The sequence below is a fragment of the Callionymus lyra genome, chromosome 6 (genome assembly GCF_982586985.1).
Source record: "Callionymus lyra chromosome 6, fCalLyr1.hap1.1, whole genome shotgun sequence".
NCBI lineage: Eukaryota > Metazoa > Chordata > Actinopteri > Syngnathiformes > Callionymidae > Callionymus > Callionymus lyra.
Genome location: NC_141823.1, coordinates 22,582,742 through 22,606,441, shown reverse-complemented (window position 1 = coordinate 22,606,441; position 23,700 = coordinate 22,582,742). Strand labels below are relative to the sequence as shown.

At 37.9% G+C, this 23,700-nt stretch overlaps 1 protein-coding gene across 1 annotated transcript in view; it reads right to left on the bottom strand.

Annotated features, from left to right (window-relative positions):
• coro2ba (coronin, actin binding protein, 2Ba) overlaps positions 1 to 22,276 on the bottom strand; it is a 28,151-nt gene extending 5,875 nt beyond the window's left edge. Inside the window, exons 1-3 of the mRNA XM_087794313.1 lie at positions 22,001 to 22,276; positions 4,843 to 5,043; positions 42 to 158 (exon numbers count right to left, since the gene is read on the bottom strand). Of these exons, the coding sequence (XP_087650439.1) occupies positions 42 to 158; positions 4,843 to 5,043; positions 22,001 to 22,015 (333 nt within the window). The 5' untranslated portion in view covers positions 22,016 to 22,276. The remainder of the gene's footprint in view (positions 1 to 41; positions 159 to 4,842; positions 5,044 to 22,000) is intronic.
• Between the last annotated feature and the right edge of the window lie 1,424 nt (positions 22,277 to 23,700).

Genomic DNA, 23,700 nt, shown 5'->3' with positions numbered 1-23,700 from the left:
ACTTTAAATTAAAGATGACTTTAAAAACATGCTTCACTTGCCGAGGTGTCTTCAGAGCAGGACGCGATGACGTTTTCAAAAAATGGATTCCACTTGATATCCAGAACATTTCCTTGGTGACCACACACTTTTGGGAAATGAGTGTCAAGCCGGCCAGCCTGAAACACAAGAAAGAGAAGATGTATTGATGTTCCATCAGATTTGTTGTGGTCTTTACCTCCCAGGACAATATTTCAGAAAGAAAATTTGAATTGTTTGCTGAAATATTGATCCTGATTTTACAAATCCTGTATTTTTGTGTTATTAGAATATATTGGATTTATTTTAAATAATTAACTTCAGCTGTGAAATGTTGTAATTAAATAAAAGCGAAATGCATTTTTAATCTTATATTCCATTATGCTTGATTTATTTTTAATGGAATCAAAGTGTGTACAAAATGGAACCGTGGGCGGTTTGTTGTTGTAGTAACTCAAAGTGTCCACTGAGAGTCAGTGTTTCAAAACAAAAGAAGATGGCGTCAGGAGTGAGACTGAGTCCACTGACCTCCTTTTAACTTCCTCTGCTGTCCGTCCACTAGCAGCAGGTCACGACTCACTGAAATCCTGTCAGTGGGTGTTTCACTGCTCACTCTGTGGTTCAGAATTTTAATTATGGTTTTTATTTCATCGTGAGCTACGTTAGAGAGGTGACCATAATAATATTATAATTGCTAATTACATTTTCACTAGGATTCATTTCGTACTATACATCTCATATGGTATTAACATTATTTATAATTTACTACATCTACGTCTGATACTTATACTGCTTTATTTTTGCATCTGGTCTAAACAAGATATAAAAATTGTGAAAATTAGATTATTATGCAGAATTTCCATTGTCCTGAAATACATAATGTCCTTAAATATCTGAGATTTATATACAATCTTACACTACATCATATTCACGTTTATGTTTTGCACACATCTTTTATCTACCATACATTATCAAACAAGGTTGTTTAGAAATTAAAAATGAGCAGAGCAAGAACAGTTTTCATTATTTATTCCCATGAACACAATATTTAAGTCCTACTGTTTATTTTTACATTGACTGTTTCAGTGTCATGAGATCATGGTGTGTCATGAGATCATTTGGATATTACTAATTGTAAATGTGTTCATTTATGGTGTTCAATCTATAAGAATATGTGTTATGCATGTCTTACTATAAAGTTGCTTTTTAAATGTTGCTTGTTTTAAAATATAAAGCCTTGCTTTTGTAGTCATTTTAGCAAGAGCACCAGTCCTTTTTCCCATGTTTGGAAAGTATCATATAGAATTAACACCTTCCATTCAAAATTATATTTTTATTTTACGTATTTATTTAAAAAAAACAATCGACATACCATGTAATGCTAACATGTACTTGCTCAAAGGTCTCTAGCCGGCAGGTTTCACCTCAAATATGATGCATTTGCTCTTTCTGGTAGTTAGAGCCAAACCTAACCTTACAACCTTGTAGTGGATGATAAAAACTGAAGGTGAAGGACATTTTATGGATGATATACTGACTATCTAGGTAATAACATTGTAAGCTGCTCTCGTTCTGTTGAATCATTGTATCTTTACACACTTTCAATATCCAAATCTTATATTCAAACCTACAACTTCTTATATCTAATTAAAGACATTTCATGAAAGAAAAAAGTTAAACGTTTTGCAGGTCATGTCTCAAAGGTTGTATGTATAAGGGGTGGTAATAAAATATACAATTAAATTTACTCTCATAATGAATGATAATGATGAAAATAATAATTGGTTAATTATTCTGCTTATTCCTGAAAGATCTAATATTATAGTACTAGCAGCAGTTCTTAAGATTTTTTACCCATGTTTTAACATGTTTGTTTTTGGAGGGGGTGTTGTTTAAGACGACAGTGACTGTGTGTTAATAAACTCTGATGAGATGAATATCTATCTGACTTATCATATTAATTCTTTATATTTACATTAGTGTGAACATGTAGAATTCAAACAATTGAGTCAGAACAAATAAAAATATTAGACAGAACTTCAGAGTTTTTATTAAAACAGCTTAAATGTGTCGTCACCACCCGAGTCTGTGCTTAATATTCCACGACCTCATTAATCATGATTAGAAAACTAGTTTTGAAGCGTAATTGGTTATTTCTGTGTCAGAGTCTTTACTTTAAGATTCTCATCTATGTAGGGTAAATGGCACAATGTCACCTTTTCTCATCATGTTCAACTCGGAGGTAAAAACAAAAGCTCAGATCCAATATTATATCACTCTAGTGTGGAAGCTGATTAGATGCCACGCCCATTTTTCTGTCAGCACAGAGAGTGCAGCAAAAGAAATGTTGGAATCACTCATTTGTCCAAACCCCCCCAAAACCATATTAAATATTATTTTGAGCCAATGGATAATCAAAAAAATAAATACATCCGCACTTTAAAACACATACATTCTTCTCTGAGGAAAACAAAACCATCTTTTCAGTCCATTTTATTGTTCGTTGAGACCATGACATTACTCTACTTCTGTATCATCTACAATTATTGACCTACTGGATAAAAACAGGATGTAAATGTTTAGCGATCCCAAGCTAGCTGGAGGGCACACATTGCAGACGCAAACAAAAATGTATTGATTCCCGATCCTACTGAAATCAGTTGTGTTTGAGCCTCTCAGAGGCCTGGACGGCTCTGCTCAGCCACTAGATACTTTTATATAGAAGCTAATATGTATATGCTCTTCAAGCTTCATTACTAATGTTGTTGTACTGTGATAAAGAGACTGTAAATAGGTTATAAATAATCTGCTGCATTTCCAGCTCGTGGGTCAATGTTCTGCAGTGTAGACTAAACGCTGACTCATGCTAAGGAGCAGATGTTCTGCTGCTGTGGTTCATCACAAATGAACAGCTTAAGGGGAGGATTAGCTCATTATTTTAATTGGAGTATTCATGCTGTTTCAAGCTAATAATGAAATAATACTGTGAATATCAGTTTATGTCCTCTGTCTATTTCATTGCATTTACAATCTTAAGTCCCTGCTATTGATCTTCAAATGTCATTTTAGAAGTATGTGTTTAATAGAAATGCACACAGCTTTAGCTGAAGCCAAATACATACTTGAAGAATTTCTGCATGGTGGGTAGGTGGGTGAATGGATGGATGGATGGAAGGATGGATTGATTGATTGATTGATGGATGGATGGATTGAGAAATGATATATGATAGATGATAGATGATAGATGTATAGATAGATGGATGGATGGATACATAGATAGATATCTGGATAGATGGATGAATGTTGGGTAGATAAATGGATAGATGGATGGATGGATGGATAGATGGATGGATAGATGATAGATGGATGGATGGATACATAGATAGATATCTGGATAGATGGATAGATAAATGGCTGGATAGATAGATGGCTGGATGGATGGATGGATGGATAAATGGATGGATGGATGGATGGATGGATGGATGGATGGATGGATGGATGGATGGATGGATGGATGGATGGATGGATGGATGGATGGATGGATGGATGGATGGATGGATGGATGGATGGATGGATGGATGGATGGATGGATGGATGGATGGATGGATGGATGGATGGATGGATGGATGGATGGATGGATGGATGGATGGATGGATGGATGGATGGATGGATGGATGGATGGATGGATGGATGGATGGATGGATGGATGGATGGATGGATGGATGGATGGATGGATGGATGGATGGATGGATGGATGGATGGATGGATGGATGGATGGATGGATATATGTATATCTGGGTGGATGGATGGATGGCTAGACATAAAATAAACAGTATAAATATAACAACTGCTGCCTGTGTTTTTAATATTAACTAAAAAACAGTCAATGTCATAAAATATTCATCATTGAAAACAATGATTTTCTTGATTCTTGGTGTTAAGTTAAGAAATATTCATCTAAAAAATGTCCATCCATTCGACCAATTCTCCTGTTGTTTCCCAGAACTCCAGAGTTCACAAGTCCATTGTAAATCATCTCTGAAAGTACTTAACTATCTAGTTAAATGCCACTTAAACCGCATTAACTCAACCGTGCTTCATAATAACAGACAGCAGCAGCACTCGAGGTGCCGAGGAGAGTCACCGGACACGTCTGTGTGCCAGGTGGTGTCAGCGGTGGTCCTTCCTCGTGCTTTTGTTGTCTGACTTCAGCCATCTGGCCGTCGCCTCGTCTCTCAGAGTCCACTGTCTGCCCTTCACTGCTGCCCATCAAACCTGCTTATCAGAGGCGGGGGGAGGTGCGGTCGCTATATTCAATCATGTGACCGGTTCGTCTCAGAGCATGGAAATGAATACTTTCTGTTACTTTATGTCTTGGTTTATATTGTCCATTATTGATTTTAATCATGTTTTCATCTGAAATCCCAGTTGTATTTATGTAAATATACATACATTTTCATTGAGCATCAAGAACATTTAGAGGTCATGACAGTAGCATTGAAGCCCACTCTTTGTAAACAGCAATTTCCAGCAGCTACATTGTGAAGTTACATAAGAAGACGAATGTCAATTCTCAACTCATTAACTGTGCGGAGGCCTTGAAGAACTTAAGTGGATACATTGATGACAAGTAAATTGAGCGAGCGCTAGTCTGTGAGGCACATGGAGAGTCATTTACACAGCTAGAAGTGTATTGTTCTAAGCTTCATTCTGAATATTAAGCTGAAGAATGAAGGCATATCGTTCGCTATGACTCGCCATTGAGAGTCTCTTCACATACGTACGGATATAAAGTGAGGAACAAGCAGTGCAAGAAAACCTCACCTGGGAAACAGGGATGACGATGAAGGAGCCTCCGCCGGCGCTCTCTGTGACGACGGCCACGAACTTGGAGTTGACGGCACAGAAGTGGTTGTCGTGGACATTTTTGGTGATGGGGATTCCATCGTAGGAATGCTCCCTGTTGGCCACTTTTCCGTACACGTTTCGAAACTTGGAGCTTCGGTAGGTCGGACGCCATGACATCTGAGGAGAGGGAAGATCAAACGATTAGTGACAGCTCCGCTTATCTGGAATTTTTAATAAACAAAACCATTTGTTAATGAAAGACAGAAGTATGTTTATACATTATCTTTACTGTATTTGAGTGCAACAAGGAGGTGATATTATGTCTGCCTTTATCTGTCTGTCTGTTAGGAAGAAACTTCTCCACGTAGTATTTGAAAAATTACAGGAAATGATAATGTAACAAATAATTAAAATATTTGTGGTGTCATGGATTTGATCTTTAAGATTTGATCTTGTTTTTGAAGTGTTTCACTTTTATGACTTCTTACTTATACTATCCTTGTGACCTGCTACTTTCAGACTAGCAAAAAAATCGCACAATACGACTGAAGGAGATAGAAGAGAGAGATTTTACAATGCAACTCTAGCGGTGAAGGTTTGAATCCTATCTTTTTTTGAGTCAATAGAAATATTAAATCATGGTTGTTTTATTGATTTGTAACCTATGTTTTTTATAAAGTAATGTTAAATGAGCTGCTTGGCTAAGCTCAGCACTGTCCCAGTGATTGTCCACTTGCTTCTTTTTATTAAAGTTGTGTTATAAAATGGTTAATTTTGATAAAAACGATAACAATAAAATGCTGTCTGTCGCTCAGAGTGAATATAACCACTGCTGTTCTTATTACTGCTAATACATCTGACAGCAGAACCGCCATCACTGACAGGATGGAGATTTCAGACATCAAACAAGCAACTGTCGAGTATTGTTCTTCAGGGATGGGGAGAGAAGAGGGTGTGTGTGTGTGTGTGTGTGTGTGTGTGTGTGTGTGTGTGTGTGTGTGTGTGTGTGTGTGTTTAAAAAGCAGGAACATCCTCCCATCCATGCAGCTCCCATCAGTCTCTCATTTTCCTCTGAGCTGTGTTCATCGACTAAACATGTATTTCTTTGGCTGCAATTAAGTTTCATTGGCATAAACGTTGTTGTTTAGTTTTATATCAATACATAAATTATTTTTTCAAACACTGACAATCAAACTAATTTGTAGTTGAAAATGAAACCATAGGAGCCTGAAGTGTTTAGTAATGATATACTTTAAGATATGAAAAACCAACACAAGGTTTGCTTTGCAATTACCTGCTCTCCTTCGCAAATTATACATATTGTTTTCAAGCACAAACATTTGAGATGTGTCTGACAATCCATCCATTTGTCAATGTCTGGGCAGTAAACATATATAGTACAAAGTTGTATGTTATTGTATCCCTCGTTCTCCTGATATTTGACAACAAGTGGATCATTCTGTACGTCACCGAATCTCACAAGTATTTTGCCTCATTCTCCTTCCAGCTTTCCCCATAAAGCTCTTGATTATTTTTTCAGTTATTAGTATTTTATTACTTATGTCTGTCTATTATTTTCTGTCATAGCTTATTTTTTGCAACTGTTATTTTGAACTTTTGAAATTAAGCAAACTGTGAATTTGTATTATTCTTGATTATTTGAATCCAGGGACTCGGGTTATTGCTGTAAAACATGAAGCGAGCAACAGTGGACCGCTATATTCTTCATAGTGTTGGTTAAAAAGAGCTGAGCCCCAGCATACATCTGGTCATGGCCTGATGATAAAAAAAAAAAAGAATCATATGGAGACCAGGGACACAACAAGTTTTAACCAGCTGAACTTCCTCTCAGAAACCAACACAGCTCTGTTATCCAGGAGAGACTTGGATTCAAACAATCTTTTCTCCATTAAAGGACGACAGATGTGGTGGATTGGCCATCATGAGCATCGCTCTGGAACCCAGTCAACCAAAAAGGCATGTTGAAAATTCTAATGGGCAAATCTATTGATATTTTAAACTATATTTAATATCCTATAAATTGTTATAGACTTTCTTAGAGTCCAAGATGAAGGGAGATTCCTTAAAGAACAGATGTAGTGCAAAGGTAGGAAGTGGCCGCGGGGACGGTCGAGGGTGGACACTGCAGTTTGACAAGGATGCTCATTCATTGGTCACAGAGAGGATGTCTGTCTATCGCTGTGCTTGTGTTCATCTGCTGCGAGCCTTCATGAGAACAGACACAAGTTCTATCAGCTCGGATCACAAGACTGTTGCGCTGAGAGCATGACTGCCTTTAGGCTTACAGAGTATGAATCAATTTACACTAAAGATAATAATCTAGAAATATGTTGTTGAGAAAAATATTCCAAATATTTTTATCTTCAAAAATTAAACATCAGGTCCTCTTACCTTCCCGGTGTCCTTCCTGCACCACTACAGTCTTAATCCTGCTGTAAACATCCACCCTCTCTCCTCCAGCCAGTATCCCTTCACTTCCTTATTTCCCCGTCTGTACAGCCTGTTACTTATCTACCTCCTCTGGTGTCGTCCCGTCCCCCCACCCCTTTAGACCAGCTCTTCCCACCCTTTCCTCCTTCGCTGCTGATAATGAGAGCTAAGAGGATGTTTCTCCTCCTTCTCGCTCTCACGTCCTTCCACACTTCCCGGTCTCTGTCTGTCTAAAAGATGGACATCACTTTGTTTTTTTAATCTCATTGACTCCTGGCATCAGAAGCAGGTTTTGATTCCACTTGTACAACACGCCTCAAGAAAAGCAAGAAAAATCGTGACCAGAGTTTCTACCTATTCAAGCCGAGAAAAAAAGTTATTCTCTTCTTGGTAATCCGGTGAATGTCTTTAGCTTCTTGGACGTCCAGTTTTTACATCTGTCAGGTTTTCCTAGAAATTCGATGGTTCAATCAGACTGTTGTAACGCTTGGCTCTTTTTAACAGATTCCTACATTCCTCAAAACACTGGAGTCAGTTGAGATGTTTCAACAAATTTGAAAGGTGAGGTTTTAAACTGAATGTTGCAAGGGACACAATGTCTGATAGCCAAATTTAAAAAAAGGATTTAAGGCTCCTCCTTTAACAGGTAATCTAAACAGATTCTGAAAATTTCACTCCAAATGATACAAGCTAATTTCAGTATAAGCATCATATGGTTAGTTTCATTGTAGACATTTGTAAGTAAGAAAGTAAGTCAGTAATTCTTATTTGTATAGCGCTTTTCTAGACCAGGGTCACAAAGCGCTTAAACAATCAAAACAATATTCAATAAAGTATATATTTCAAAGATTAAGATAAAACTGAGAACACAACAGGAGTTCCAGAAAATCAAGGAAAAGCCTGAACAAATAGAAACGTCTTAAGATGTTTCCTAAAGGAGTCAGTAGATCCATCAAGCGCAAAGAGAGATCGTTCCAAAGCTTAGGAGCAACAGCCTGAAAAGATTTCTCTCCTCTGGTTCTAAACCGTGTGCGAGGAACCATAAGTAGATTCTGATCCACAGACCTCGGAGCCCGAGCTGGGGTGTAAGGCTGGATCAGATCAGTGATGTAAGGAGGAGCCTGACCATTGTATTGTATTGTATTGTATTTGTATTGACAATTGTAATTGTTAATTGGTGCAGCATAACATTATAACATTTCTAAGTCATCATGACTATGTTTTAAAGTTATTACTTTATAAAGTTCTCCCCCTGGAGGTGGAGACTTCCAGGATTAATGACTTGAGGTGACAAACCTACAGTAGATGTTTAACCTATCACAGCAAAGTTGGCGTGGTTATGGTAAACACAATTTCATCTCCAAAAATGACTTTTTCAGTGGGCAGGGCTTAAGCACATATTCTAATGTAAATATTTCAATTTAAAGAGAGTTTCGTACAAACAGACACATGGTGAGTACATTAGAGGTCCAACATCTATTTAAGACAAGTTATATTATTTAGAAGTAGACATTTGTTTTAGTTGACAGAGACGTGAATGTATTAAATAGAAATATTAAGAAACTATTGTTTTCCAAAGACAAACAGGTACTGCATCTATTACATTCCTAAACAGATTCTGGTGAAAGTGTATTTGTATTGAATGTGTCTGCACCCCTGCAGCTGTCTGTGTTAGCCTTGACCTCTCTCTCTCTCTCTGTTTGTCTCCACTTCAGCCCACATGTGTGGATCATGTCCTGAGGTCTTATCCCTCCAGAGATCATAGATGCGTTTCAATTATTTTACCATCTTGCTTCCAGATACTGATGTTCTGTTCTCAATCAATATCTGTCTTTCCACGGCTCCATCGTTTCCTGAAGCTACAACTCATTTTATCCCATCAACGACATGAACAGACAACAGAATACTCAGAAGCCTCTCTCAATTAAATACAGTTTTACTTTCTCACTTAAAGCCATTAATACTTCTCATTATAAACTGAAAACGTGAGAAAAAGGAACCAAGACCTTCTCAAGGATCATGTGCAGAGAAGACATTCTATTGGTCTTCAAAAGAAATCCACGGGGCGACCGAGGCCTGTGCTCTGCCTGCCATCGTCATACTTGGATGTAGATTTATTTGGTAGACTTCCTATCTCCGCATGCAGCAAATCTTCACAAAACAAGAGATTTCCTGTGACTCTTTGGCAGCAAATCTTTTCATAGCGTGACACGGACTTCATATTGACCCACACAGGAAATGTCACGGCTTGGGGAAAGATGTTGGAATGTTTTCTGAAAAGCTTCACAAAAAGCCTCAAGCAAAAAACAAAAGGTTATTTATACGTGTATGATTCTTGGGGAATTTTAATCAGTGACCATTCAGACACGACCAAGAGAATACGTATCATCATTCAAAAGCTAAGTTTTTATAACTAGGAAAGCAATATAAAAAATACATGTTTCTGTGTGTAAGGAGCACATTTCACATGACTTTTTAACAAAACAATGCATTGATTCTTGTATATTGTGTGTTATCTTAATAGATCCCTTTCTGTTTTGTTCCCTGTTTTTTTCCGCCTTGTCAGCAGGAGGCAGGTGAGCATGGCTGAGATGATATGGGGCGCTCTCTCCCCCTTCTTTAGCTCCAATTTAGGAAGAAATTCCCTGTTGATCGCATCTTCTGACTGGGTTGGGCTCTTACTCAGATTGCACCTTGTACTAGACATTTCGGATATTCCTGATCCTGATATATCAGTGTTTTCTGCTGTAGTACGTGTTTTCTCTCGGTCAAATTTTCAGTCCCTCAAACCTGTTTTCAGCTTCTTGTTTTGCCCTAGTTGGAGCCTGTTTTAGATTTAACCTTTTGTAGATATTATTAGTTAAACTCAGTGACTTTGATATTCTTTCGTGTGTTTCATTGTTTCCGCTATTAGGTCCTCTGACGATCAATAAAACAACTTTCACGACCCAAGTATTGTAGCGATCTAAGGCTAAAACTTTATTTCCAGGCCATGTCTAAAGTCTACTGGGATGCAGTGTTGTAACCAACATTGAAACCTGTTGTTTTGATTAACAATGACAACAGTTAAGTCACCAATTTCACCAGATAATTGATTTATATTTAACTTTATGCTGTATTTCTTCGTCTCGTGTTTTTTTAAATGTTCTTACCAGAAGAGTTGTACATGTAAGGGACAGCGCTTAGTAGCATACAAGTGAAGGACAAATTCATTATAATTTTTTTTTTAATGTAGACGGAACTACACGACCAGAATGTAACCATTTGTTCCAATTGGATGAGATAAATGAATCCCTTTTAAATGATTTTGCTAACAGACCTACAGACAGAAAAACCATCTTAGCACAGGTAATGATGTTGACTTTTGTCAGACTCTCACGTCAGAGGTAGGAAATAGAAATATTGTTAAGTGATTGGACATTACTATTAGTTGCTGTATAATACTCTGTATAATACTCAACCTTGGTTCAAATAAGGCAGACTCTGTAGACTCTACCTGAACTGTCTAAAGGTGGATGCACTCTACGGTTTGACCCTCTTGAGGTGTTTCAAACACTTTCATACCTTTAAATCCTGTCCATTTAGAAGAATCGTTTCACTCCCCCGCTCTACAGCTCCACGTCAAATGTTTTAATATTTCACATTTGTGGTTGGTGAAGCAGCATCACAGGGAGAAGGTTCAAGGTTGCAGGTTTGAATATTGCTTGAAGCAAACCTCTGTCTTTCCTGTGTGGAGTGTATGATTCACCATGTGCCTTCATTTGCATGAGCCTAGTACCCCAGGTAACTGGGAAAGGATTAAAACAGCAAATCATAGTTGACCTTCACCTGACATTAAACCCATTTTTTCTACACGTCTTTGTACAAAATTCGTTTTTTTTCGAATGTGTCAGTTCATGTGTACCGTAATGTTGAATGAAATCTGTTAAAATATGAAGTAAATCAATGGAATTTCCGTCTCTAAGAATTATACTAGAGGAAGTCAGACCTGTGTAGACTTTTGCATTTGCTCATCCTTCAGATAATGACTCAGCAATAATGACAGAGGATGCTCAGCTAATAGCTTCTCTTGAAAGCTTTATACCAGCTCCATTTCACATTGCTGATGGAGCCAAATATCTACAACCGTAGAACACACAAGGACACTTGAGAGCTGAGTGTGGGATTCAGAGGAACACACAGCACTGTAATATGAAAAGGAAATGGGGTCTGGGTTTCTCATAATTATTCTGAAAATAATCCAGAGGCACATTTCCTCTCATTCACTCGTGGGTCAATAATCATAGGACCAGACTGACGAGAGTTTTAAATTAATCATCTCCCCCATGCAGCTCCTCTGCTTCCCCAAGGACTTTCTGCTTTTTGGAGCATAATAATGTTCGCTTAGGCTCTCGCCCCAATGACAGATGGGGGGTTTGCGAGCTCAAGGTGAGTCCCAGAGGAGACAAAAAAAGGGGCGGACGATAACACATCCATTATGAATCAAAGGAGAGAAGGTGCGAGGAAGAAGAAATAGATGGGGATAATGACTTCAAAAGAAATATAGGTCAGTGGTGAATAAAGGTAAAATGTAGATCAACTGGAACACATCAAGTTCCTCTAAGATATTGTTAGTACTGGTTTCCTTCTGAAGACGTATCTAACTGTGTGAGCAGACATTTGTCATCCAGTCACAGCTACTCTCTCTGTCCTTCTCCTCTCCTTGTCCTCACACTGTTTTCGCTCCCACGTCTTTCTTCCTGCCAAATTGGATGAGAAAAGAAAAAAAAACGGCAGACGGCGAACGTCGCCAATCCGAGTGCGGACCATCTGCCGAACTGAAGACGTCGCAGATTCTGACTGTCCACTTGGAAACGAAGATCGCAGACGAGACACGTAGTAACTTTCTCTTCATGTGGATTCTTAGATTCAAATTTTCACTTTAGCGTTCTCAGGCCTATAAGATGTCTTTATTTTCCTACCATGCTATCACCATCCAAAATACAAAGGGTTAATTAAGTACTCTAAACTGGGGACCTGTCAGGGTATCCTCCCCCTCTCGCCCTGGGCAGCTGGGATGGACTCCATCCCTCCATGATGCACACAGAAAAGACAGTGTCAACAGAGTGTAAGCTAATTAAAGCTCATTTGAAATGGCAGCATATGTGGGTGAAGGTTAATGAGAAACGGGATTGACCTATTTAGGAATTGACATTGTTGATGGGATCAGTCAAGCACACGTCGACATCTCTTTATCATCTTCTTGTTTGTTTATTAGCGTTCTGGATTCAAAGTCTGTGTTCGGCTGATTGCAGTACGACTACTTTACGATAAACCCTGCACACAGGAAGTTGCTCGCAAAGTGTACATGATCTACTGTATGTATTTCCAGTCACTCATGCACACTTTTCCAGTCCATTATATGGATTTGTTTTTAATGCTAGCTTGTCAGTCTCACATTTGGAATAGAGCCTGCCGTAGTGTCCCAGTTAAAAGTCAGCAACAGTCAACTCATTCCCCTATAAAATCATGTTGTGATGCCATGATCCAATTACAAATACTTCTTAGTTTGTTTTATCTTTAACCCTCAGTGCCTTTGACTTGTGTTGCAGTAGTAAGCGAATAAGTTATGTCGCTAACTCAGTTAGTTCTGGCTATTACCGTATTTTCCGGACTATAAGTCACAGTTTTTTTTCATAGTTTGGCCGGGGGTGTGCGACTTATACTCTGTACCATTTCACATGTTATTTTCACACTAACTGCAAGAGGGCGCTCTAGCCCTGTGTTGATAATTTCGACGTAGAAGAGGAAGCGCCGCATCTTCTACCTCCGGAGTTAGCGGAGTTGTTTAAAAGTGACACCGATGATGAAGATTTCATTGGATTTTAGTTATTTGGAGTTACACGGATGGTTTGGTAAACTTCTTAGCATGTAATTTATGCTATAGTTATCTGAATAACTCTTAATATGTCATGTTAACATACCAGGCATGTTCTCAGTTGTGTCGTGTAACGTAAGCATACCGTACAATTATTCAGCCTGTTGTTGCCTCTATTCTATTTTTATTTTAAATTGCCTTTCAAGATGACATGTCTGTTCTTGGTGTTGGATTTTATCAAATAAATTTCCCCCAAAAATGCGACTTATACTCCAGTGCTACTTATATATGTTTTTTACTTCTTTATTATGCATTTTATGGCTGGTGCGACTTTTACTTCGGAGCAACTTATAGTCCGGAAAATACGGTACTACTACAATAAAAAGAAAATAATAACTTTCTTTAAAAATGTAAAATGTATTGGTATATAAACTGGACAGTAATAACAAGTGGTAATCCCAATCCCAATGTATAATAAAAATCAAACAAATCCATATTTTTTAAATCTGTTGTAACCTTGAATGAAGTGAATAGCTGTGGGGATGAACAGAAAAAGCCTGAAGAAGACGAGAGTCATATCTATATTTACGCAGCTGAGTGCCCAAAGGCATCGAGCTGAATGTGACCCAAATGAACTTCAATGTGAACATCTCACTGAGTATGTGTGTGTCTGAGAGTGTGTGTAGGTGGAATCATCTACATGAATGGCCCCCACAGCGCTCACATGATCACACAGACCTCTGATAAAAAACATGTCTCACTTTAATACTGTGAGATTACAATGCTTACAAGCAGTTATTTTGGCCTAAAAGCTGTAATACCTGCATGTTGTTTCAAAACACCATTAGATTAGAATCCATCTAACGCCATGAGCATTTGATAGTATGGCTGAGGCGACGAGGGGGACCAAAGGACAACTTCCAGTTTTAAAAAGCCCATGCAGATGTACAAGAAGCTGCAGTTCATTGAGTGTCCACTTGAAGGATACGATCAAGTAGACATCCAGCCCAAAACGCATTGTTTTACACCATTAAAAAAACATATTTAGAGCGTATTGGCGAGTGGTTTTATCAGCCATTATTCATCCCGGAAGCCTCCTCTTGACTGGAGTCTATCTATACCAGGAGTCTTTTTTTTTTTCTTTCTATTAATTATATGTAGAGCAGTTCTTTGAGTATTTGAACAAGATTTGTTTATCATGTTGTAATTCTTATGAATAGTATTATTATTGTTTTTTAAACTAACCTTCCTTCACCAGTAACACTGAGCCAGAGAAAAAGACAACAACAGGGTACAATAGTATTGTGTCCACCACCATTGTCCACCATCAGGTTTTCATCACTAAGCAGGTTTAATCTTAGTTATTGTTGTCTTTGTGGTTCATTACATATTTGACCTGATAGAACCAGAGGAGCACAGCCTCCATTTGTTGGTGTTTAAGTAAGAAATCTTTGTATTATGTTAAACAGTCTTTTAGAATAAACTATTTCCCAGATTAAATGCTGCGTTTACCACCAAGTATTGTTCATAAAAATCATTATAAACTTTACATCCGCTGCTTTTTAAAACGCCCCTGTCACTCAAATAAATCTTGAGTGGCACCTTTTGCCAAATAATGCAAACAAGTTTTTGTCTATACCTTGAAGAAAGTCAGTGTTTAGTACTTGCCTACTTATAATTTTTGTATTCATAGCAATACGTTTAACATTCCAAGACCTGGAATTATTCTATTATTCAAGGTTTTAAAGCTAGATTATCCAGATAGAATGAGTCCCCCCAGTTTTGATAGGAAAATTATACCCTGAGAACCAGTAACACAATTCTAGTTAAATCCTAGGAGATAGAGTAGTAGAGAGTAGAGATAGAGAGTAGATCATATTAAACTCTAATTTCTGAATTGAACTGAATCTATAGTTTAATGTCTTGAAGGCAAAATCATCTCCTAATTAATGAAGACTTGCTCAACTAAAGAGCTGGGAATATAAATCCAGTAGACACTTTAAGGATCATTACATTGGCATGACACAGTTAAACAGAGAGTCCAGCACCATTACAAATCTGATCCTCAGTGCTATAACAAGTGGTACTTCACCACTGGGTTAACAAACAGGAAGCACATCCCAGGTCTTGATTGCGAAGGCTTTGAACTTTCACCACAAACAGTCCACCAAATCTCCGCTCCAGGGTAGAGCAGTCTCTGGTCAGTGGAATTTCGTGTCGGTTATTTCTCCGCAGGATGTTCAGAATCCATCCCTCTCTCTATTTTTACACTCCATAATGGAAATATAATGCTCACCCACCGCTTTCTTTCCCTCCCACTTTTACTTTGGAAAATAATCACCTCTGTTGTGTGGCTGCATACGCAGAGCAATTTATAGGCCGACAGCAGGAATGTGTCCAGCCTGGAAATCTGTTTGAGTCTTTTCATACTCATTGGGGAAGTACAGTTCTACACATTGAGCCGCGAGACACTCTGTGACAGGCAGTGAGCTCATCACATCTCAATGTCTTCCTGTGTTGAATGCGTTTATTGTCCCTCCAAAAACCTTCGACTTTTCTTTTCACGCTAGTTTCTCACACTTGGTCGGCCCTTTCAAACTATGGCTCGAACGCTGTGTGCGCTATTTGTTCCCTTCATTAAGAGTGGATTTAAAGAATTAAAGAAAAAAAAAAAGATTAATGCGCCGCTTAGTATTCTTAATCTGTAACACTGCTGGCTTTTCTTTTCTGGTGCCAGCAATTGCGATTTGGACCGGCTAGCTTGATCACTTAGCTTCTGGTTTAACATGTCTGTGTGAGATCAACACTAAGCTCGACAGATGATCAGCTCTTTACACTGAGGTCAGTATTAAAGCAGTTTCATGATTTTGGGGAGTTTACAGGACAATATTCATGTTTGCAAAATCTTTAAAAATAGATTTATAACCTGTATTAAACGTAAAAATACATTTTCTAAATATGAAAAATTCTCTTTTATTTTATAAAAAGCTGTGAGTTCTGCCGGGTTGACAGTCGAAGGCAAACGCTGCACAATAAACACGGAAAATGACTCTCAGACGTCTTTCCAACCACAGCAGAGTCTGTTCCACTGCAGCACGGGCCTCCTTCATAATTGGGGTGTTTGCTGATACGTAATTGCAAACACACTTAACACAGCTGGAACGCTACTTTGGATTATATAGAATCCACGTCTGTAGGTCGCATATGCAGCTCCGAGGGACGCACGTGTGGTTGGCGGGCATGAGTTGCTGAGCGACAGAACGAGGGCACGTCTGGAGACTGAGGGCATGTTGGGTGTTTCTCACTGCTGCGGCTCATTTACACATGGTGCTTAAAATGTGGGGTTCTAGTAAACAAAAAAGTGGGTGTCAGAAAAGTACACTAAAAATAAACGTAATTATCTTTCATTTAGGGACATTTCATGCACACTTAAATATGTTTCTTAACATAGAGTTAAGAAAAGGTTTCCATGAATCATGGCCCTCAGTTTTAATACTCAACTGCTTTGTACTTTCAAGTATTTCAATTAAAGGAACGAGTGAATTTGTTTGCATTAAGAACATATAAGCTTCATAAAGATCTGTTTTTGGATCAATTAAGAGTGTTGGCAAATAATATGCAGTGGTTTTAATATTTCATTGTTTAAAATATTTACATTCACAGTAAGCAAGATTGTTGTTTTTAATATAAAGAAAACAATATTAACACCAAATTTTAAATAACAGCCTTTGTTTGATTAAAGGTTAAGTACATAAAACGTAATTAGAGTCATATGCTCCTTGTTGATACTTGGATAAATGAAAATGGACGATATGTTAACTACTAATTTACTTCATAATCACATGTGTACTAACTATAATGTGAGAGTATTCTACCTTAGACTCAGGAGTTGAGACTAAAAAACATCCAAAACATGGATAACTAAAAGTTAATAAGGAGGTTATTAGTGTCATAATGGTTACTATATGTTTCAAAATCCAATGTATTACTAGATAGATTAAAAATGACTCTTGCTTGCTTCGACAAAACGATAATAAAACGCCAAAGCATGAACTTGGCTCAGTGATAACTGCCTCTTTAAAAGTATGAAAAACGGCATCTTTTCATTAGTAATTGTCACAATACAATGAACAAGATAGTTGGATTAAAAACAACGTGATTCATGTTGGATAAAAGCAGCACTTTGTAACATTTTGTCATTACTCATTATTTCCTGTAATTATGGTTTGATTTAACACAGTCTTGACTCATGAAGTAGAACTCTAGCTATTATTTGAACAATGTTCTTCACTATGTAACTTTGTCAGGACGACCCGCCCAGAGAGTCTGTGAGTACCATGTGATCACCATCTGTTTTTATATGAAGTACTTCAGGAACGTACCGGGAAGATAAAAACCAGAAACCGGTGTGTAAGATAGTTGTCAAGATGAAGAGGTCAAAGCAGGTCATCCCTCCACTCAACACATCCTCACACCATTACTGACGTCTCTTTCTCTTGCATCCCAACACAAACCAGTGGAGCATTAAACCGATTTCCAAGTAAATGAAGCCAATTGAAAGAAATGTTTCGTGTGGCATTCTGCACCAGCAGCTTTCTGTCCTTCCACATGCAGCACCATTTCTTCTCCTAAACGACTAGAAATTGGCAAGACTTTAGATAAAATGAATAAATGGGCATTGAGTGCTTTTAGACTCAAAGTTTCAAAGTTCTTTTCTGTCCAGAAAAGTGCTTTCCACAGTCATTAATCTTCTCCTGTGAGACTTGATCTAAAATAGAAACTTCCCCAGGCAGCGAACACTTCTGACTGTTACAGAAATACTTTGATGGAGGCGAGCGTACGAGCGTTTTACACTTTAGTGAGCTTTTACTTTCCACTATTCTTACAGGAGAGCGGCTGCTGGCTCTCGCTTATTTCCGATGGAGGGTATTTCGTAGGTCGCTTTCCGATACTCTGAATACTTTCCCTAAAGGTATCAACCCGCCTACTGGAAATATCTACGCCAGCTCCGACAGAAACGGAATTCTGCTTGTTTTTCGAGAGACAATCTCATCTAGTGATCTGATGTCGAAGCTGTGTTGGCAGTTTTCGGGCTAGATGCTGCTCTGAGTCTTTCAGGAATCCTGGCATCAGCAGCCGAAGAGGACACCTTACTTTCTAAAACATGTTACAAGAAATTAAATTGAGAAAATATCACATCTGCATTGATTTGTTAAATAAATAACGATAATTTCTTCATCATTATGAGCTTCTGATGCATTTATTATTGCATTTTTCAAGTCAATACTCCAGTAAAGTACAGGGGATAACAATCTTCTCACAACTGTAATTGGAGCTGGAAGGGAATTAAACGACCCAAATCAAGATATTAGATTCTGAACATAGAAGCCATAGGAATCATATTCGAGGTGAATGTATCACATGACGTTTGTCCTCATTCAGTTCAACAACAGTGATGGTTTTGTTTTTGCTATATAATCCTGTTCAGGGTTACACACTCCGATACATTATAGCTTATCAAAAAGATACAGTCTATATTTGAGTTAAAATATATTTATCAGCTTAAGAAATTGAACTATATCCTATTCAAGATTAGTTGACAATATTCATGTATTGGATTTAGAATCCTTGTAAACTCAACAGCTATATACTTACTTTTTACACACGTTTTTTATCATGATTTTACACTTATTTAACATGTTAACATGGTCATTTTATATCAGTGTTTTCTCTTTAACACAAACGCAAATATGTGAAATGAAGTTAGAATCAAACATCTGTTAAAAAAAATGTTTAACTTTACAGAAACTTTGTCGAGTTTGTGACAAATGTAGGACCAAAGGATTAAATCCTTCAGTGACCTATATTGATCTACTTATGTCGTCTGTGTTTTTAGAGGGACTTACTGCAAAAAGTTGTAATCCTGATTAAGAATTGGTCATAAGTGCTCAGTTGTGAGTGGAGACGTGTTGGACTGTGTTCAAGACTCATCCTTGTTTTCTCACATCACTCGATCGTGTGTGAGTCGCAAAACACTACCAACAGGAAACACGTCCTCGGCCCTTTTTCCACATTTCTTGCCACATTACTCCATCGATATCTTTGGGGAAAAAAAAGCACCACATTCTGAAAAGGTGGGAGGGAAGCAAACCCTTGAGTTTCCTCCAAGAGTTCAGTGAAACAAAAAAGCAACGTGTGAACAAATACTATTTAATTTAAATGTATTTATTTATATGAAATTGTGAAATTGATGATTTACAAGTATATTTACAGTGTTTTGAGTTGAACATTATCTCATCAATAATAAAGAAAAGTATTCCATTTGTAGGTTCCATTTGTTAATAAATTAAAATATGGTGGAGCAACAGAACTTTATGATTTCAGTGAAGACAGTTTTGGGGAAAATGACAGATGTGCATTATATATTTAATTGCTAATGAATTTGGCAGTTTGAGTTTTCAAACTTAGAAAGTAAAATCAATATTAAATATGTAACTTGATTTAATTTAATCAAGCTAACAATCTAAACCTAAAATACACATTATTAATTGTGTTAACTTCACTTAAGCGCTCAAAAAGATGTGGATAGAAGAAATTAACCCAATTTGAAGTATAAAAATCTTACTCTGATACTGCCACAGTTAAGTTAAGTTAAGGTTCATCAAATGAAATGATGAAATACTGATTTATTACATAACTTTTTGTTCTATTGTAATCACTGCATCACGGTGGTGTGTTGCTGTTTTAAAATAAAACACGTTGATTCATTACAAGACAAGTGAACAAGGGCAAATGTTTAATTTATGATACGTTGTAATTGAGTCGCTCTAAATGTCACAGATCTTGGCCTCGGCCTTGGAGACAGTGTCTCCACATTGTTGTCAGGCTGTATTTATGTGCCGAGGGGGCCGAGGGGGCCGAGGGGTTGTTTAGCCCCGTCAGCAGCGAAGCTCTCGCCTCGCATCGCTCCCAAGGTGACTTGTGTGCTGTTGGCAGGCAGAGCCGGCGAACACTGATACTTCCTCTCTTCATCCTGCATCTGTTTGATACCAGCGAGCCACAAACACTCTCCATATATAGGTTCAGGACGAGATCATCGTATCATTATTAACAGGATTAAACATGTAGAATAAAAATGATTTACAGTTCAAGATGAAAATCAATTCGATCCTTTGGCGTCGTCTGATTATTACACATGACCTTTCCCTCCAGCACTGCTCGCAGAGGTCGACCCACGCAGCATCACACGCCTCCCACTCACTATCTCCCTCTCCTGCACACAGACAGGAAACCACTCTTTCAGAGGCCGACTGTATTCTTCTGCATTGATTGATATGACTTTTTTGTTGCAAACGGGTCATTGTCCTGCATCTCAACAGCATCTATTTCAGTCCCGGGGGTTAAATCTCCAGCAGGGAGAAGGTGTTCTAATTTCCCCGCTCTCTCTCTCTTTTACACTTCCTCTCCAGCTCCGTTAATTGACTAAGAGGATTCATTTAGCTGCCGAGGCCTGGAGCGCCATCATCGCACCAACACTGACCCTGTCGGCTCGACACGCCTACTGTGAGCATTCATACACACACACCTGTTCACTGCACCTGCACACACACACCTCACTGTAGAGAAGCACTGACAAGAGGCATAACTCTGCCAAGGAACTCAAATTAGTTTATTTCGTCCATGCAGGTCAATACATTGTCAAATAAAGTAACATATCAGTGATATGAATGAGCTCTATGGTGGCTGTAGTTTTCTAGAACTCGCTTACACAACACACAGCAAGAGCGAAGAAGAAAGCAGTGTTTTTTTTACGGATACAGAAGGTTATATAGAAACCAAACACGATATAAATGTCTTGATTCTGGGTCAACATTTTGACCAAGATTTAAATATTTGTATCGGTTTTTAGGTTACTTTGCTGAACGACAGACATACAAATATATAAGAATTGTGTGCGTTTTGTCATTTGGACACAAATGTGCTCTGTACCTAATAACTAGAAAATTGGGTAAACTTTGTTTTTTCTATGTATATAATAGATAAAAATCTGTCATTGTCCTGACATTGATTAGTTATTACAATACAACAAATCTGAGCTGATATTCTCACATCATGCAGGTGAAGACCTTATTATTCTACTGTGTACACATTTCATTTTCTATAGTGATTGTTATATCGCACACAAGATACAAAACCAGATCACATCCAACATCAACAAACTTCCTGCCGCCATATTGGATACTTACCAACACCTGCAAGAGCTGTTTAAAACATTTATTTATGGTTTGTGTTTCCTTTTTGGTCATTAGTTAATATCGACAGCAGAATAATGTTTCATTATCAGAATTATATTTCTAATGCTTAAAAAAGTTTGAAAAATGATGGAAAAGCAACAAACTAAGACCAAAACATGATAAATCATAGATACACTTATTGAAGTGTAAATCAAACGTATTGTATTGTGCATTATTGATCGTTTAATTATTTGCCGCACAATCAATCAAATTGAATATTTAAAACATACTATCATTTAATTTGTGTTGAGACTTTATGTGAAAAGGAGGACTGTTGTGAATGACTTCATAACTGTATCAATGACAAAGCAAATGTATGGAAACAAAGACATGTTATGGGACAGAATCCAATGAAAAGCTGAAGAATGCATCCTCTATACAAGAGTGAGAAGAGTTTCATTTCAATGCAGTTGTTATTAGAGTGAGTAACAAAGCTGAGGAGCACTTACTAAACTCATCTTTTACACTCTTTCAAAGGACCATAAGCCATTACAAATGTGGTGCATGTGTAAAAGTTAAGCCTCAGCCTTACCTTTGTGACAGTCATGCAGATGAGCGGGTGAAGGATCAGGCGGTACTTCCTTCAGGCTGGGAGCGACGCTGCAGGAGTGATGAGAAGATGTGAGGTGAGCGAGAGACGGAGGAGAGGACGGACAGGTTAGTGCGTCTGCTTCAGTCAAGTCCAGAGAGGCTGCTGCAGCAGTTGACTAATGGTTACTACGAGTGATCGGGACACACCCCTCCCTCCCTGCTGCCTCCTCACACACACACCCCAAACACACACACACACACACAGGCTATATAGGACCAATGCACGGAAAAACTCCCGCTGTCCTCCTCTGGCCTCCCCTCTCTCACACTCCACGACTAATAGAGATTATTGATGAGCAGTGAGGCGGAGCTGCTGGAGGAGGAGAGCAGCAGTGCAGCTGAGGAGAGACTGCAGAGGCTCAGGGAGGGAGGGGACCTCATGGCGCAGTCTGCAGATCCGGAGCTCGCAGCACGTCCTCATCCTCCGTCTCACTTTGTTTCGTGACAGCAAAGGGCGTGATCGTGTCATATTTGACTCCATGCACATCTTTGTAGAAGCTCAAATGCCTGTGGTACCGCAGACTGTGGGCCTCAGGGGCCACTTCAGAGTCACACTTGACCCAATTTAATGTGAAACTATAAAACTGATCAGAATCAGATTTAAGCCCCTCGACCTCATTACAACCATCGGATCATTATAGATAACATGATCGATCATATATTAGCTGAAGTAACTATGTTGTGTACAGTTTTTAATTATACACATTAAAAAAATGAATATCATATTCAAAATGAGTGAAATTGTGAATTAAAGTCCAAGCAAAAATGATGTGGAACGTATTGAAATGGATTTAAAAACTATTTAATACGATTTTAAATAGGTATTAATTACTTTAAATCCTTGTTGTTGCTGATCTAGAAGAAACATAATGAATAAATAAATGTAGAGAACTACAAGTATCAGGAGTTCCCTCAGCATAATCCATTAAATATACATTATTACTAAAATTAAATTACTTTTTAATGAACATAAACCCTTAATCTTAAATGCTTAGTAATACCATTACATATCATTTATTTGTATCATAAATAAATAATATTAGCTCATTAGTTTCGGTTCTCATATTCGAGTCAGTGTTCGCCTTTATTAGGATCTTTGCGCAGCAATGTGCACTCAGCCTCACAAAGTAGCTTCTTTGTAATTGATTTATTTAAAAAAAAAGATTTCAATATCGTGCCAAGATTCCAACTAGTCTCCATGGTTGGACTTACAATGGCTCCCCCCCACCCCCCAAGTTGTTGCAGCAGACAATAAAGTCTATGTGTTTGGAAGAGAGTTAACATGTGTGTGTGTGTTTGCATGCAGATGTTTATGTCTACACAGTTAAAACATATTTTTATTAGACTATAGTGAAGATTTTATATCAACAATCTTCTCTTCATCTTTGATGTTCACGTGTGGAGTCAATCCATTCCTGTGGTAAACCATAGAATCCCATCAGTGTACAGGTCAGGCTTCAAAACCTTCAAAATTACCTTCATGATGGTTTCAGAAACTAATATTATGAATATGTTTTGTTTTTTTAAACTACAGTTTGTAAACAGCCTTGTGATTGTAATTCAGGTTATAGACAAATGTATCTATTAAAGGCGTTATAACACATCTGTGTCCGAATCATAATATAAAATCAAGTAGAACTT